The sequence below is a fragment of the Delphinapterus leucas genome, chromosome 2 (genome assembly GCF_059928025.1).
Source record: "Delphinapterus leucas isolate spDelLeu-1000000601 "Yukka" chromosome 2, BTC_Dleu_Yukka2, whole genome shotgun sequence".
NCBI classification, from domain to species: Eukaryota; Metazoa; Chordata; class Mammalia; order Artiodactyla; family Monodontidae; genus Delphinapterus; species Delphinapterus leucas.
Genome location: NC_143130.1, coordinates 507,135 through 524,837, shown reverse-complemented (window position 1 = coordinate 524,837; position 17,703 = coordinate 507,135). Strand labels below are relative to the sequence as shown.

The window sequence follows — 17,703 nt, the reverse complement described above, 5'->3', positions numbered from 1 at the left end:
AATAAAATAAATTAAAAAATAAAAAAATAAACAGAGAAGAACCAGGTATTATAGGAGGAGCAGCTTAGCTCAGACTTGAGGTTCAGGAAAGGCTTCCCGAAGAAAATGGCACATTAGCTAGTAGCTGAGGATGTGTAGGAATCCCCAAGCCAATAGGAAAGCAGACAAAAGGGCACGTGCAAAGGCATGGAGACACGCAGGCAGCACATCTGAGGACGTAAAACGAAGGACTAATGCATAAACAGTGCTTCCAATATTGGTTGAAGTTCAGACTCACCAGGAGAGTTTTTAAAGAATCAGATTTTTTTTTTACAGGCCCCAGCCCAGACTTGCTGAACTACATTCTCAGAGAACATTTCAAGATTCTGGCTGTTAGCTCCTCTGGGGAGCCACTGGCTTAGGGTGTGTGTGGGGCTGGGGAAAGGGGCTCAAGTTAGGGAGGGCGAGGCAGGGAACCCAAGGGTGCACTGGGAAGGGCTGTAAAGCATGTGTGGAGTTGGGATTTTATCCTAAGGGTGGGGGAGCTATGGAAGGACTGGGGAGGTATGGGGATGAGTAGATCAGATTCATGATTTATAAGGATCACGGAGTTTACTAAGGCATGGCCCCTGCCGTCATGAGTGATACAATCTAGTTTATGAGATTGAACATCTTTGAACCTCAGTTTTTAAAATCAAAAATGGAAAAACAGTATCTACTTTGCATGGTTATTTGGAGGTTTAACTGAGATAACTTATGCACAAAGTGCCTGACATATAGTTGATGCTCAAAAGATGTGAATTTCTGTTGTTTGAGAAAACCACGGAGCCCGGTAATTGGTGGACATCACGCAGCCGCTGTCCAGCACCAGGGGAGGTGGGGTTTCTGTTTCGCCATCTATCTCCAGGTTCCTCTGACAAATTCCTTGTCTCTGCCCACATGGCCATACCGGGACAGAAAGCCCGCTTTTTCTCACTACCTCAGTTACGGTCTTTATGCTGATGACTTCCAAGTCTCTACCTCTAGCCTGGTGTTCACTCCTGAGCCCCAGAGCCGCAAAGCCAACTGACTCCTTAAGTGGAACCCTCCACTTAAATGTCTTGTGGGTACTTCTTCTGTTACCTAACACCACCCTTTCCCACACCAAGAAAACAAAACAAAACCCCACTTTCCAACATTATCAACACCACTAGGGCAAGTCAGAAGCATGGGAATTGAGTCACTCGTCCTTATCTTCTCCAGTTAACCCTCACAAGTCCACACCCTTCTCTCCAGGCTGGACCATCACCTCCTCCAAACCACCACCACCTGTTACCTGAACTTGTGAAACAGCCTGAGTCCCGAACACCATTCTTTGCCCCAACCCTGCAATCTTGAGGGACCTTCCGTGAGGCAAAATGGAGAAAATCGCCTCTCCTGCTTCCCCACAGACAGTTAATAAGCCTCTTCAGCGGCTTTCGAATGCCACCGAAGCGAGTCTTATGGTCTCCCATTATCCCTCTCCTATTTTATGCTCTAACCATCCTGACCTAGAAAAAAGTACCTTGTCTCCCACTCTCGGTTCCTCACCCAGAATCTCCTTCACACTGGATAACCCCTCACCCCTGAGGTCTCAGCTGGCAAACATCATGGTGGAGGGGCACTCCTTGAATCTTTACACCAGCCAAGAGTCCCTTGTCACACGTATTTGTAGTGTCTTTCCCTCTTCCCCATTAACGCTACTCGGTCTACTTGTAGCTTCCTAATGCCCATCTTCCCCACTAGGTTGTAGCAACGTGGTGGCTAAAGAGTATTCACAGTCAGTCCATGTTGTTCCCGGATTCTATCTGGGGAGTCACCTACTTGCTCACATTTTTTGTAACTCCCAAATCAGCACTCAGGGCACTTTCTCTGTCATTCTTGGACATGCACAGAAAAGTACAATTTTAAGTTGCCCGACACACTCAGTCTCAGTGGGGGTTGAGCAAGCTGGTGCTCTGCCCGCTTGTCTCCGCCCTTGGACCATCAGTAAGCCTCCGTTGTGCAGTCTGCTTAGTGCCACGTTTTCCACATTTCTGTGTTTTTTGTTGGTTTCACTGTTGAAAATGGCCCCCATGCATAGTACTGAAGTGCAGTCTAGTGTTCCTAAGTGCAAGAAAGCTGTGATATGCCTTATGGAGAAAATACATGTGCTAGATAAGCTTCATTCAGGCATGAGTTACAGTGTATATTGTCTATGGGTTCAATGTTAATGAATTAACGCATATGAAATGAGATGTCTTTAAACAGAAGCACACATAAAACAAGGTTATATTTTGATCAGTTCGTGACAATGTGACCAGAGGCTTGCAGGAAGCTAGCCCTGTATCTCCCCTAGTAGCAATGGTTCAGTATTAGCTAATTCTGTTTCTGTGATGATTTAATAGAACATAACTACTGCAATAATAAGACTCAATGTGTTTTGTTAACTTCTATATCCCCAGTAGTTATCACAGTGACTCTCACGTAATAGTTGTTCAATACACATTTGTGGAAACGGACCTGTCTCTGTGTATGTGTTGTACATACATACCTACATGTATGTATGTGTGTATAACATAACATGTAAATATATGACATATAGATTGAATTTTTTTCACGCCGAAGGTATACCTCACAGCCTTATCATTACTTTGTGCTTTTAAAAAAAAATGCTAAACATAGGTTTATTTTTGATATCATCTTTATTTTTATTGTTATCTAGGATGCTGGAGAGATGGTTCGTTCCTTTGTTGGTGGTTTGGAACTTGTTGTCAATTTACTGAAATCAGATAATAAAGAAGTTTTGGCGAGTGTATGTGCTGCTATTACCAATATAGCAAAAGATCAAGAAAATTTAGCTGTTATCACAGATCATGGAGTTGTCCCTTTATTGTCCAAACTAGCAAATACAGTAAGTAATGTATCTTTTTATTTCAAAATGTATATTGTCATAAGATATCACGGTGTAGTAGCAAAAACAATGAGCTTAAAATCCAGAGACCTGGATTCAAGTTTAATATCTGTCACTTGTGAGGTATGAGATTTTAGTGAATTCATTTTAGTTTCTCTGAGACTAATAAATGTGAAAGTATATTTCAAACTGAAATCATCACCATCGTCGTTATTACGAGCCTTAAGATAATTGTTCATGCCAACTTTAGAAGTTAAATGCTCCTCTCCCAGCTTAGCAAGCTTGGGTCGATGGCATTCTTGAGCTAGAAGGTTTTGGCAATCGCTGTATTGTTTACCCAGAGTTGTGCCAGATAGAACAAGCAGGCTTGAGAGATAATGACTTCACCATGACCAGAGGTATTTGAGCATAGCTTGAACTTGGCAGAAAAGCCGTGGAGCAGAAATTCAATGATTGGAAGCCTGCTTGGTCTAGAAGACTTTTGGGCCAGTCTAATACTAAATTCCTGAGAATATCTGCCAGTTTCAGTTAAGGACACCAAGTTGTGACCTGAATCAAGAGAACAGTACAATTAATAGACAGAAAATTATGGTGTTATTCAGTTGTATTATATCTGTATGAGGTAATTACATCCAGAAAGAAGTATGTGGTCTGCGTAAACAATACAGAAAGGAAAATGGCAGACTCAAAACCTGTCCTCGTCTGCTGCATTGTCTTCTCCCTCTTGGGAACCAAGGTGTATTCCTGATGTGGAAGTATTCCTAAGGTGAAGAGGTAGAATTAATCCACTTCCCCCACTTATCTGGCAGGCTCCCTTAAGAGTGTCCAGTACTCCTTAGTTGTTTTTATTACTTGGCCACTCGCTGATCTGTAGCTCTGCGTTGTGAGTAGACTTGCTCAAAAGGAAATTGAGCCTTGAGCAAATAACTAATGCCAGACACCTGATTGCCTTTACCTGCACGCACTCCACTCAGTTCATAAAAAGAAAATGCAGGATTGAACCTTGATGCATTGGTGACCCACCAGAATACTAGTTCCCAGCAAGACACCACCTGAGCAGCCAGTGTGTAATAAACACCTAGAGCAAAAGTATCACAGGGTCATTATGATGCACATACCATAATCCATTCTCCTTGTGCAGAATGATGATACACTGAGACGTCATCTAGCAGAAGCCATTTCACGTTGCTGTATGTGGGGCAGAAACAGAGTGGCCTTTGGCGAGCACAAGGCAGTGGCTCCATTAGTGTGGTACCTGAAATCAAATGACACCAACGTGCACAGAGCGACAGCCCAAGCCTTGTACCAGCTTTCAGAAGATGCCGATAACTGCATCACCATGCATGAGAATGGCGCAGTGAAGGTACTGTTGACCAACTTCGTGGTTTAGTTCAAGTTATGTCAATGTAGGTTGGAAAGAAACTTAAGTGATGTTAAGGTTTTACTGAAAGGGGTATTTGAACACACAAAACTGCCCACCTGTTGCATCACGGCTGCAAATGAGCCATGTGTTATCATTTATCATGATTTGTGCTGCAGAAAAGTTGCGTGGAGACAGAATTTTTCTAAATTGAAAACTATAAAATGAACTCAGTTAAATAAGTACAAGTTCCATAATCTGAATTGGATTAAAGAAAATGTATAGTGCATGAATAATCAGTGGTATTCATAATTCTGTTTAATATTTTATTTACTTAGCACTTAAATAATAAAATACAGACACCAAATGCACAGCAAAGGAGCTGACAAATAGCAACTAGACAGTCTTGCCAGCCTTAACCACAAGGAAAGAACCAATTCAAAGACATGTTTTTTTAAAAAAAACAGCAACAAAAAACTGTGCATCAAATTTTCTTAGCCTTTAACTAATATCCAGGTGGGAAAGTTTCTGCGCGTAGACTTTGATATATCTATACATTGGAAACCACCTAGAGCTTATTCTGAGTGGAGTGTTTTGATGACAACAGACAGAAAAATACTTAAGAGTACATGAACAGCTTACAAGTATTAGGAAAAATTGATTTCAAATTCTAGCTCTCTTCTATGGCTTGTTTCCTTGTACAATGTAATTTTACTGTCTGTTACCTCAGTTTGGAGCCTCTGACAGCCAGCTGCATTTACATTAGCTTGATCTTTTAGACAAAAGCTAATAAAATCTTAAGTTAATCATATCTTGTCAAACTTACATATGCTGAATATGAAACATCTATGGAGGAATGACTCTTAGAATGCCAGTTGGTAATTTTTTGAGGCCATTAATTTATCCTTTAAACCTATTATAGCTGAAGAATACGATGTTAATTTTTCTGAAATTAAACCCAGTTTACATTTAAATGTGTCAACTTTTCCATTATAAATCCATTTTTTCAGCACATAGGTTAGGCCATATTAATTTTTTCAAGCAAAAAACTGGCATAAAAAGCACCTTTTAAACTAAGCACTAATTTTTTAAAGTTAATTATAAAAAAATATACTGGAATGTTCACTTCAAGTTACTAAAGAATGATAAAAATGTCATCACTTCTATGTGATTATGTTCACACTTCAAAAAAGAAGATTTTCTAATTTAAAATTATACGTTCTGTTATTGAACAAGGACAATCTAATATGCACAACCTAAAGACTTTTAAAGAAATGAAGCTATAAATTTAAGTAGCCTGATAAAGTGTCTGACGTAACATGCTTAGACAATTGTCAGTTTAAGAGCAGAATTTCTAGACTACTCAGAAAGTTTTCAAATTTAATAGGTTTACGTGTTACCATTCATTTGACATATATGCCAGGTATATGTGCAACTCTCAATTATTTCTCCTAATACAAGTCAGTAGGTAATCCAAAATAATTTATGAATTGTATTCTGCTATGAAAAATGTTGAAACTGTGTTCACCCACCCACACAGCTTATATAAATAAAAGAATAAAGCAATAAAAATGATGAGGGTGAGGGGACAGGATAGAGAAAAACAGAGAAAGTTTGGTTTGTTGCTCTTGAGACCCTTTCCCGGGTCATCTAAGGGTATGTGGAGGGCCTCTCTGTCTTGCCCATCGGCATTCCTGACTGCGTGCTATTTCTACTGGAGGATAAGTGTAAAGAACCGATTCTTGTAAGTTTGCTGTAGGCTACTCTGTCACGAACAGAGGCTGGCCTCATGGTGCGCTCTCCCTCAGGCGGCTGTTGGGGAAGCATAAGGATCTGTGTCCCTTCTTTGGTTTTGAGGTAGAAAATGTGGATGTAGTGTAGTGGGTGTTTGTAGAATCCAGTGGGGTTTGGTAGTTGCTTGGATATGGGGAATAAAGGAAAGTGTTGAGTCAGAAATTACTCCAGTCTTCAGGCTAGGTGAAGAGGAAGATTCCATTAGCTACGACAATGCAAGAAAATATGTGGCGCGTCAGGGTGGTTAAGGTCCCTGCAGTGAATTGTCACGCTGTGTAACTGCTAACATTTCTGACTTCAAATGCGTATGAACTTTATCCACTATTTTGGCAAATCCCTGACTATTTTTGTTCCTAAATGCTACAGCACCTCTCTAGTCAAATGCTTAGTCGGCCCTTCGTATTGGTGGGTTCCACATCTGCAGATTCAACCAACCACAGACCGAAAATATTCAGAAAAAAAATTCCAGCAAGTTCCAAAAAGCAAAACTGGAATTTGCCACATGTGCTGGCAACAATTTACATAGCATTTACATTGTATTTACAGCTATTTACGTAGCATTTACATTGTATTTACAGCTATTTACATAGCATTTACATTGTATTTACAGCTATTTACGTAGCATTTACATTGTATTTACATAGCATTTACATTGTATTTACAGCTATTTACATAGCATTTACATTGTATTTACAGCTATTTACATAGCATTTACATTGTATTTGGTATTATAAATAATCCAGAGATGATTTAAAGACATACAAGTGGCCAACAGGCACATGAAAAGATGCTCAACATCATTAATCATCAGAGAAATGCAAATCAAAACCACAATGAGGGGCTTCCCTGGTGGCGCAGTGGTTGGGGGTCTGCCTGCCGAGGCAGGGGACGTGGGTTCGTGCCCTGGTCCGACAGGGTCCCACATGCCTTGGAGTGGCTGGGCCCGTGGGCCATGGCCGCTGGGCCTGTGCGTCCGGGGCCTGTGCTCCGCAGCGGGAGGGGCCGCAGCAATGAGAGGCCCGCGTACCCCCCCAAAAAACCCAAAAAAAACCCATAATGAGATATCACCTCACACCTGTCAGAATGGCTATCATCAAAAAGACCACAAATATCAAATGCTGGAGAGGGTGGAGAAAAGGGAACCCTCTGGCACTGTTGGTGGGAATGTAAATTGGTGCAGCCACTATGGAAAACAGAATGGGGGTTCCTCAAAAAACTAAAAATAGAACTACCATATGACCCAGCAATTCCACTCCTGGGTATATATCTAAAGAAAATGAAAACACTAATTTGAAAAGATACATGCACCCCAATGTTCATAGCAGCATTATTTGCAATTGCCAAGATATGGATGCAACCTAAATGTCCATCAACAGATGAATGGATAAGAGGATGTGATATATATATATGCACACAATGTATATATACACAATAGAATATTACTCAGCCATAAAAAAGAATGAAATTCTGCCATTTGCAACAACATGGATGGACTTGGAGGGCATTATGCTGAGTGAAATAAGTCAGACAGGAAGACAAATACTGTATGTTATGACATATATGGAATCTGAAAAATGCAACAAACTAGTGAATATGACAAAAAAGAAACAGACTCACAGGTAACAGAATACACTAGTGGTAAGTGGAGGGGAGAAAGAAGGGGGGAGGGGCGAGATAGGTGTGGGGATTTAAAAGTGGCAAAACTACTAGGTATAAAATAGATAAGCTGCAAGGATCTACTGCACAGCACAGGGAATAGAGCCAATATTTTATAATAACTATAATGGAATATAATCTTTAAAAATTGTGAATCACTGTGTCACAATCTGAAGCTAATATAATATTGTAAATCAGCTATACCTCAGTAAAAAATTAAAGTACACAGGACAATGTGTGTAGGTTATATGTAAATACTACATCACTTTATATGAGGGACTTGAACATCCGTGGATTTTGGTATCCTTGGGGGTCCTGGGACCAATCCCCCTTGGACACCAAGGCACAGCTGTATAGAGTTATTTCCTAGTCCTGCAAACATTCCTGCAGCAGCTGCCCATGAGCAATGTGGACAGGTTCTTTGACAGTTACCAGAGTCATCCTGTCACCCTGTTCATAAGTAATTTATTCTAGAGTTAGCTCTTTCCCTGTACAATTTCCTCAACAGTAGCAGCTGACATTATGCAGTGTATCTGTGAGTGCCAACTGGTGTTTATTCTGTAGTAACAGAGAAGGAGCAGTTTTGAGGGTCTGGAATAAATTAAGTCCAGTTTCTAATGTGTTCTATTTATTATTTTTTTAAAATTTTATTTATTTATGTTTTACATCAAAACCCACGCACATATGGTCACCTTATCTTTGATAAAGGAGGCAAGACTATACAATGGAGAAAAGACAGCCTCTTCAATAAGGGGTGCTGGGAAAACTGGACAGCTACATGTAAAAGAATGAAATTAGAACACTTCCTAACACCATACACAAAAATAAACTCAAAATGGATTAAAGACCTAAATGTAAGGCCAGACACTATAAAACTCTTAGAGGAAAACATAGGCAGAACACTCTAGGACATACATCACAGCAAGATCCTTTTTGACCCACCTCCTAGAGAAATGGAAATAAAAACAAAAATAAACAAATGGGACCTAATGAAACTTCAAAGCTTTTGCACAGCAAAGGAAACCATAAACAAGACCAGAAGACAACCATCAGAATGGGAGAAAATATTTGCAAATGAAGCAAGTGACAAAGGATTAATCTCCAAAATTTACAAGCAGCTCATGCAGCTCGATATCAAAAAAAACCCAAACAACCCAATACAAAAATGGGTGGAAGACCTAAATAGACATTTCTCCAAAGAAGATATACAGATTACCAACAAACACGTGAAAGGATGCTCAACATCACTAATCATTAGAGAAATGCAAATCAAAACCACAGTGATGTATCCCCTCACATCGGTCATAATGTGTTCTATTTAAATGGTCAGTTTGAATTTTAGGTCTAGGGCAATGCTATCCAGTAGAAATGTAATGTGAGCCACATGTGTAATATTATATTTTCTAGTAGCCCCAATTAAAGAAAAGGTAAAGAAACAGGTAAAATTAATTTTAGTAATATATTTAACCCAGTACACCCAAGATATTATTTCAACATGAATCAATATAATAAAATACTAATACTTTACATTATCTTTTTTTGGTGCTAAATCTTCAAAATCTGGTGTGTGTTTTTACACTTACGATACATCTCAATTTGGACTGGCCACATTTCAAGTTCTCAGCAGGTGGTTAGTGGTTTTCTTGTTCCACAGCATAGTCTAGAGACAGGAGAGAGGGCAGATTCCGGAAGTATCATTGGAGAGGTGTTAAGCCATGAATGAGGGTGGATAAGATTTTTTTGGCTGGGAGTTTAGAGAAGCCTGGGAAATGTCTACATTTTTACTCACGAAGCATGTAAACCAGGAAGAAGAACTGTCAAAGCAAACTCAGGAAGTCAGCCCGTTAACCAGGAGCCCTAGAAGCCAAAGGAAGAGTAGGTTTCCAAAGGGTTTGTGTTTGAATACTGCTAAGCCGTCAGTTATGATGAAAAATAATCCTTGTGGTAGAGGCTCTCCCGGCAAGCATCTCTTCTATAGGAACTAATAAACCCCCTGCTCTGATGCATACAATGGGTAGGAATAATCCAGTCCTTACCCTCTCTATGGTTTCACACAGACTTCCTTCTCCAAAGTGTCAGCCCAGGGTCTGTGTCATTACAAAACCTTGGGAACATGGAAGCAGAGCTGTTCGCAACTGTATCGAAAATATGAGACATCTAGGAGATATTCCAAAGTCATTTGCTAATTATAACAAAACTGTAACATAGGAAAGTGATAGAACGAGTGACAGAAGAAGTTGCAGAAAAACTGAGCAAGACAAGCCCTTTCCTAAGACAGAAAAAGTGATCAAATAGAAGGAAGATGAGCACCTTTAAGAAGCAGGAAACTCCCTCTTCCTCGTGACATTGGGTTTGTTTCACAAACGTCTATACCAAGCAGGTAAAAACTACCATAACTTTCTGGAAGGCAAGAAATTGAAGAGACTGCAGAAGATGCAACCTGGAGTACTCCCAGCAGTGGCAGAGTGACGGAAGAGGGGTTCAATTTGAGTAGAGCTGAAAGGGTCGTCTGGGCTGTTCCCAGACTCACCGTGCATAGTGGCCTCCACAGTACCGGAAGATGAACCCAGAAGCTAACACACCCCTTGGTTTTTGAAGCAAGAAAAATATCACTAATGCTTTCGAGTCAAGTAAGTGGACTTTAGGTGCTCAGATCACTCAGGAGCTCTCATTGTCCGTATGCAAGTCTACATAATGTTTGATTGAACTATAATATTTTTGGTTAATTAAGACGCTTCATGTAACTTTATGGTTTTGAGTACTTTCCTCACATTTCAGATATTCCCTGGAGTGCTGGGAATTGTTCACTTGATGATATGCAATTAAATTACTTAGTTAGGACTATTAGGTATCACTGAATTTTTTTTTTTTTTTTTTGCGGTACGCGGGCCTCTCACTGTTGTGGCCTCTCCCATTGCGGAGCACAGGCTCCGGACGTGCAGGCTCAGCGGCCATGGCTCACGGGCCCAGCCGCTCCGCGGCATGTGGGGTTTTCCCGGACCGGGGCACGAACCCGCGTCCCCCGCATCGGCAGGCGGACTCCCAACCACTGCGCCACCAGGGAAGCCCTCACTGAATTTATTACAATACCACACATAGAGTCATATACAGATTTGTTTCTGATTGACTTTTTTCTTGTTACAGTATTTGAACTTTTCCTTTAAAGTGAGAAAGAAATTTATGATTACTTAAGGGTTCCAGTAAGTTAGGTTTTAGTTTATCCTGTTTAACTTTAATATTATTCATATGCCAAACATTTTCCTTATTTCATTTTTGTTTTTTAACTTAAAAATATAATAGCTTTATTAAAGTGTAATTGACATATGCATGCACATAATTAAAGTATACAATTTGGTAAGTTTTGACATATGTATTTATATATTGTACATACACATACTCACGTGACATCATTACCAAATCAATGTAATGATCCCACCAAGTTTCCTGCTACCCCTTGGTAAAACTTCTGGCCTGCCCCTCTCTGTCTTGGGGCAACCACTGATCTGCTTTCTATCAATATAGATTAGTTTTTATAGATGAGCATTTTCTAGAGTTTAACATAAATAGGATCATACAGTATGTGCTTGATTTCTTTGTTTGGCTTCTTTCACTCAGCTTAATTGCTTTCATATTCATCTCTGTTCTCACGTGTATCAATCTTCACTTTTTATTGCTGAGTAGTATTCCATTGTATGGATATACCACAATTTGGCTATCCTTTCACTTGTTGATGGACTTTTGAGTTACTTCCCATTTGGGGTTATTACAAACAAAGCTGCTGTGGATATTCATGTACAAGTCTTGTGTGGACATGCGCTTTCTCTCCTCTTGGGTAAATGCCTACCAGTGAGTGGCTGGATCATGTGGTATGTGTGTGATTAACCTTTGAAGAAATTGCCAAATCTGCTCTCCAAAGCAACCGTACCATTTTGCATTTCCACCAGCAGTGTATGGGGGCGCCCTTATCACACTTGGTGTGTTCAGTCTTTTTTATTTGAGGCATCTTAATAGGTGTGTAATGGTATCTCATGACTTCAATTTCAATTTTCCTAATGACTAATAATGTAGAACATCTTTTAATGTGTTTATGTGCTAGCTCTATAACTCCTTTGGGAAAATGTTCAAATTTTTTGACCATCTTAAAATTTCATTATTTGTTTCCTTATTATTGAGTTTTGAGAGTTCTGTGTATAATCTGGATGTAAGTTCTTTACCAGATGTATAATTTGCAAATATTTTCTCCCACTTTGTAGCTAGTCTTTTTATTCTCTTAACAGTGTCTTTTAAAGAGCAGACATTCTTAACTTTGATGAAATCCAACTGATCTTTTTAAAAAATGGATCATGCTTTTGGTGCTATATCTAAGAAATATTTGCCTAACACATGGTCACAAGGATTTTCTATGTTTTCTTCTGGAAGTTTTAAAACTTTTGGTTTTACATTTAAGTCTATGACCCATTTTGAGTAAATTTTTCTTTATTATGCTAGGTAGGAATTGAAGCTAATTTTGGGGGGCATAAGGACATCGTTTGTTGAAAAGATTATCCTTTCTCCACTGAATTTCTTTTGTAGTTTTGGAAAGAAAATCAATGAATACATATCTGTTTTGTTCCCTTGTTCTGTTTGTCTATATTTATGCCAATATCACACTGCCTTAATTACTGTAGCTTTGTAATAAATAAGCCTTAAAGTTAGATAGTATAAATATTCCTACCTTATTGTCTTTTAAAAGTTGTTTAGGCTATTCTAGTTCTTTTACATTTCCATATGAACTTTAAAATCAGTTTGTCATTCTCTACATTAAATGCTTCCTAACATTTTTGATTGGAATGACATTAAATCTATAGATCTTTTGGGGAAAATTGATATCTTAACAATATTGAATCTTCTGATCCATTAAAAAGGACTATCTTTCCTTTGAATTAGATCTTTTTTTTTATTGGAGTATAATTGCTTTACAATGGTGTGTTAGTTTCTGCTTTATAACAAAGTGAATCAGTTATACATATACATATGTTCCCATATCTCTTCTCTCTTGCGTCTCCCTCCCTCCCACCCTCCCTATCCCACCCCTCCAGGCGGTCACAAAGCACCGAGCTGATCTCCCTGTGCTATGCGGCTGCTTCCCACTAGCTATCTACCTTACGTTTGGTAGTGTATTTATGTCCATGCCTCTCTCTCGCTTTGTCCCAGCTTACCCTTCCCCTCCCCATATCCTCAAGTCCATTCTCTAGTAGGTCAGTGTCTTTATTCCTGTCTTACCCCTAGGTTCTTCATGACATTTTTTTTCTTAAATTCCATATATATGTGTTAGCATACGGTATTTGTCTTTCTCTTTCTGACTTACTTCACTCTGTATGACAGACTCTAGGTCTATCCACCTCATTACAAATAGCTCAGTGTTGTTTCTTTTTATGGCTGAGTAATATTCCATTGTATATATGTGCCATATCTTCTTTATCCATTCATCTGATGATGGACACTTAGGTTGTTTCCATCTCCGGGCTATTGTAAATAGAGCTGCAATGAACATTTTGGTACATGACTCTTTTTGAATTATTGTTTTCTCAGGGTATATGCCCAGTAGTGGGATTACTGGGTCATATGGTAGTTCTATTTGTAGTCTTTTAAGGAACCTCCATACTGTTCTCCATAGTGGCTGTACCAATTCACATTCCCACCAGCAGTGCAAGAGTGTTCCCTTTTCTCCACACCCTCTCCAGCATTTATTGTTTCTAGATTTTTTGATGATGGCCATTCTGACTGGTGTGAGATGATATCTCATTGTAGTTTTGATTTGCATTTCTCTAATGATTAATGAAGTTGAGCATTCTTTCATGTGTTTGTTGGCAGTCTGTATATCTTCTTTGCAGAAATGTCTATTTAGGTCTTCTGCCCATTTTTGGATTGGGTTGTTTGTTTTTTTGTTATTGAGCTGCATGAGCTGCTTGTAATTTTTGGAGATAAATCCTTTGTCAGTTGCTTCATTTGCAAATATTTTCTCCCATTCTGAGGGTTGTCTTTTGGTCTTGTTTATGGTTTCCTTTGCTGTGCAAAAGCTTTGAAGTTTCATTAGGTGCCATTTGTTTATTTTTGTTTTTATTTCCATTTCTCTAGGAGGTGGGTCAAAAAGGATCTTGCTGTGATTTATGTCATAGAGTGTTCTGTCTATGTTTTCCTCTAAGAGTTTGATAGTTTCTGGCCTTACATTTAGGTCTTTAATCCATTTTGAGCTTATTTTTGTGTACAGTGTTAGGGAGTGATCTAATCTCATACTTTTACATGTACCTGTCCAGTTTTCCCAGCGCCACTTATTGAAGAGGCTGTGCTTTCTCCACTGTACATTCCTGCCTCCTTTATCAAAGATAAGGTGACCATATGTGCGTGGGTTTATCTCTGGACGTTCTATCCTGTTCCATTGATCTATCTTTCTGTTTTTGTGCCAGTACCATACTGTCTTGATTACTGTAGCTTTGTAGTATAGTCTGAAGTCAGGGAGCCTGATTCCTCCAGCTCTGTTTTTCCATTGAATTAGATCTTATTTCATATCTCTCAGCTACATTCTGTAGTGTTCACCATATGGGTTTTTCACATAATCCCTATGTAATCAATACAGATTATTCCCTATGTAATCAATATTTTTTGATGCTACTGTAAATAGTACTTTTAAAATTTCAATTTCTGATTGTTAATTGCTATTATAAAGAAATGTGATTGATTTTGTATACTAATGTTGTATTCTACAACCTTGCTAAACTCACTTATTTACTCTAGTAGGTTTTTGGAGATTCTATCATATTTTCTATATAGACCGGGGTAGGCAAACTTTTTCTGTAAAAGGTCAGATACTAAATATTTTAGGCTTTATGGGTGGCATATAGTCCATGTTGCAGATTCTTCTTTCTTTTATTGTTGCCATTGTTGTTGTTGTTTACCACCATACAAAAATGCAAAAGCCACTCTTCATTCTGTGAGCCATACAAAGACAGATTGTGGTTTGCCAGCCTCTCACATAAACAATCATGTCATCTGTAAATAAAGACTTTCTTCTTTTCCAACTTAGATGCATTTATTTATCTTCCTTTCCTGATTGCACTGGCCAGAAACTCTGTACGGTGTTGGAAAGAAGCAGTAAGAGCATATGTCTTAGTCTTATTCTTTATCTTAGGGTAATGCATTCAGTCTTTCACCATTAAGTTTAATGTTAGCAACAGGTCTTTCATGGGTAACCTTTATCAGGTTAGGGAAGTTCTCTTTTATTACTACTTTGATGAGAATTTTTTATCAGGAATAGATGCTGGTTTTGTCAAGTGCTTTTTCTATATCTATTCATATAATCTTATGATTTTTCTTTTTTAGTTTGTTATTATGGAGAATTACATTCATTTTCAGATGTTAAACCAACCCAGCATTCTTGAGGTAAACCCACTCTGTCATGATGTATTATCCTTTTCATACATTGTTGAACTTAATTTGCTGAATTTTTGCTTAGAGTTTTGCATCTATATTCATTTTTATAGTATTTTTTTTCTTATAATGTCTTTCTCTGTTTTGCTATTAGGGCAATGTTGGCTTCAATTCTTCCAACTTTTGTTACGTTTAAAAAAGACTTTATTTTGTCCTTGTTTTTGAAAAATATTTTTGCTAGGTGTAGAATTTTACATTGACTTTTTTCTTCCTTTCAGAACTTTAAACATGTTGCCCCATTTTATTGTCACTCACATTGTTTCTGAGAAGAATCTGCTATCATCTTTATGTTGGTTCACCTGTATGTCATGTGTCTTTTTTCTTTGGCTGGTTTTTAAACTTCAGTATTTTCACTGATTTTGTGCAACTTGATTATGATGTGCCTTGGTGCCGTTTTCTTCATGTGTCTTGTGCTTGAGGTCTGTTGAGCTTCTTGGATCTGTGGGCTCATAGTTTTCATCAAATTGGGAAATTTTTGAGCCATTATTTCTTCAAATACTTTCCTTTTCCCCTTCTCTTTCTACTGTCCTTGGAAACTACATTTTCACTGACATTTGGGCTACTTCAGGTTTTCCCACAGCTGCCTCAGGTGCTGTTAGTTTTTTTTAGTCCTTTTTCTTCTCTGTGTTTTAATTTGGGATATTTCCATGTCCTCAAGGAGCGTAATTTTTTGCAATGTTTTATTTCCCTTTATTCACACTCAGTGTGTTTTACATTTCAGATACTATAATTTTCACCTCTCAAAATTCAATTTGTGTCTTTTTATTCATCTCTCATGTCCCTACTTAACATGGTGATTCTTTCCTCTGGCTTCTTGCACATACAAAATCCAGTTCTAATTACAGTTCTAATATCATTGCTGCATGGATCATTGGACATCAGACAGTGAATTTTACTGTGTTGACTGTTGGATATCTTTTTGTGTGTGTGTGTGTGTGTGTTTCCATAAATATTCTTGAGTTTCATTCTGGGATGCAGTTATGTTGCTGTGAAACAAGTTGACCTTTTCAGTTCTTGCTTTTACACTTTGTTGGCAGGACTAGAGTAGGGCTAATTCTTCCCCACTTCTGAGGCAAGACTCTTATGTTTATTCTGCCTGACACCCTGTAAATTATGAAGTCTTCCACTCTGAGTAGGGGGCTTAGGCACTATTCCTTCCTGTGTGTGACCTCCAGGGATTGTTCCATCTTTCAGGTGTCCTTTTCCTGTCCTCAGGTAGGCTCCTTACACACAGGTGATGGTCAGTACTGCACTGGAGATCCAGGGGCACTGATGCAGGTCTCCAGAAGTCTGCCCCCTCCTCTCCAGTAATGTTCCCGGAGGACTCTAGTCATCATGTCCCCCAGACTCCCAGCTCTGGCTCCCACCTCAGGGAGATGGCCACGCTTTGCGTGGGTTCTCTCTTCCTGCGCTGCAACCTGTAAACTCTCCCCAGGCAGCAGACTTTCTGCAGGCAGCAGGCTGGGACACCCTTAAGGCTAACCGTTTGTTTTCCTTTTCTCAGTGATCACTGTGCTTTGTTTGTTGTCTGATGTCCGATGACTTGAAAGCCATTGTTTTTTTACTTTTTTCTATTCTTAAATTACTTGAGGCAGGAAGGTATATTCAGTCTCTGTTACCCTATCTTGGCATGAAGCAGAATTCTTATTTCCCTTTTAGGTTTTCTCTTATATAATAAATTCATGGAAATTGATGGCTGGGAGAGGTGAGTTATCCATTTTAAACACACGTTTTGCAGATGAGGAAACAAAGCGTCAGGTAGGTGAAGTTCCTAAAACCACACAGTCATTATAGGTCATAACATCATTTATGATTGTGATGTGTGGTTTAGTGCTGTTTCCACTAGATGAGTGAATTCCAAACCGCGTCTCCTGGACCCTTAGGGTTTCCCCCAGGGAGCGATCAGCGCCTAGTACTCAAGGCCCTGGGGAAGGGGGGCAGGGAGTAGTCACTGGAGTCACCTACTTCAGTTACAGTGGTTTTTTTGTCCATTTTGTGTATCAAAATTATGCATGAAATTGCTTCAAGAAGCTTTTGGCTGCTTTAAAAAGAATTGGAAATTACTGCACTAGGCCATGCTGCCCTTTAGTAGTTGTTTATGAAGCCCAGTAGGAGCCGTCCTTGTCGTATTTATTTAGCACTTTGCTTTTGTTTGATAGAAAGGTTTACAAAACAAGAATCTCTCCAGCAGGAATTAAGAATTCTAATGTTAATTCTTTGTACTCTGACAAGTTTAGTGCATATAAAAATCTGATATGAGAATGACTCTTAAAAATAACTTTTTTTTAGTCTAAGTTTTCCTTGGAGAGCTCTAGGCAATGCCTTTGCCCTTGAGGTGATTCAGTGGTCTTCTAAAATATTCACTATTCTTCCATGCCAGCTCTGCTTCACTGGAGTGAATCCACCCTGCTTCTGCTACCTCACTCCCACTCAGCCCTGAGCAAAAAGAACCCCCCCTTCTTGAAAGCTAAAGGTGAGAAAAGATGAAAAAGACAGCTGCGTGTAAAGCAAAAGCGCTAGATAATAATGAAAGTAA

At 39.0% G+C, this 17,703-nt stretch overlaps 1 protein-coding gene across 4 annotated transcripts in view; it reads left to right on the top strand.

Annotated features, from left to right (window-relative positions):
* ODAD2 (outer dynein arm docking complex subunit 2) overlaps nucleotides 1-17,703 on the top strand; it is a 200,514-nt gene that overhangs the window by 115,120 nt on the left and 67,691 nt on the right. For all 4 annotated transcript variants that reach the window (XM_022580690.3, XM_089906303.1, XM_089906304.1 and 1 more), the window contains 2 exons: nucleotides 2,702-2,890; nucleotides 4,032-4,253. In XM_022580690.3, the coding sequence (XP_022436398.2) occupies nucleotides 2,702-2,890; nucleotides 4,032-4,253 (411 nt within the window). The remainder of the gene's footprint in view (nucleotides 1-2,701; nucleotides 2,891-4,031; nucleotides 4,254-17,703) is intronic.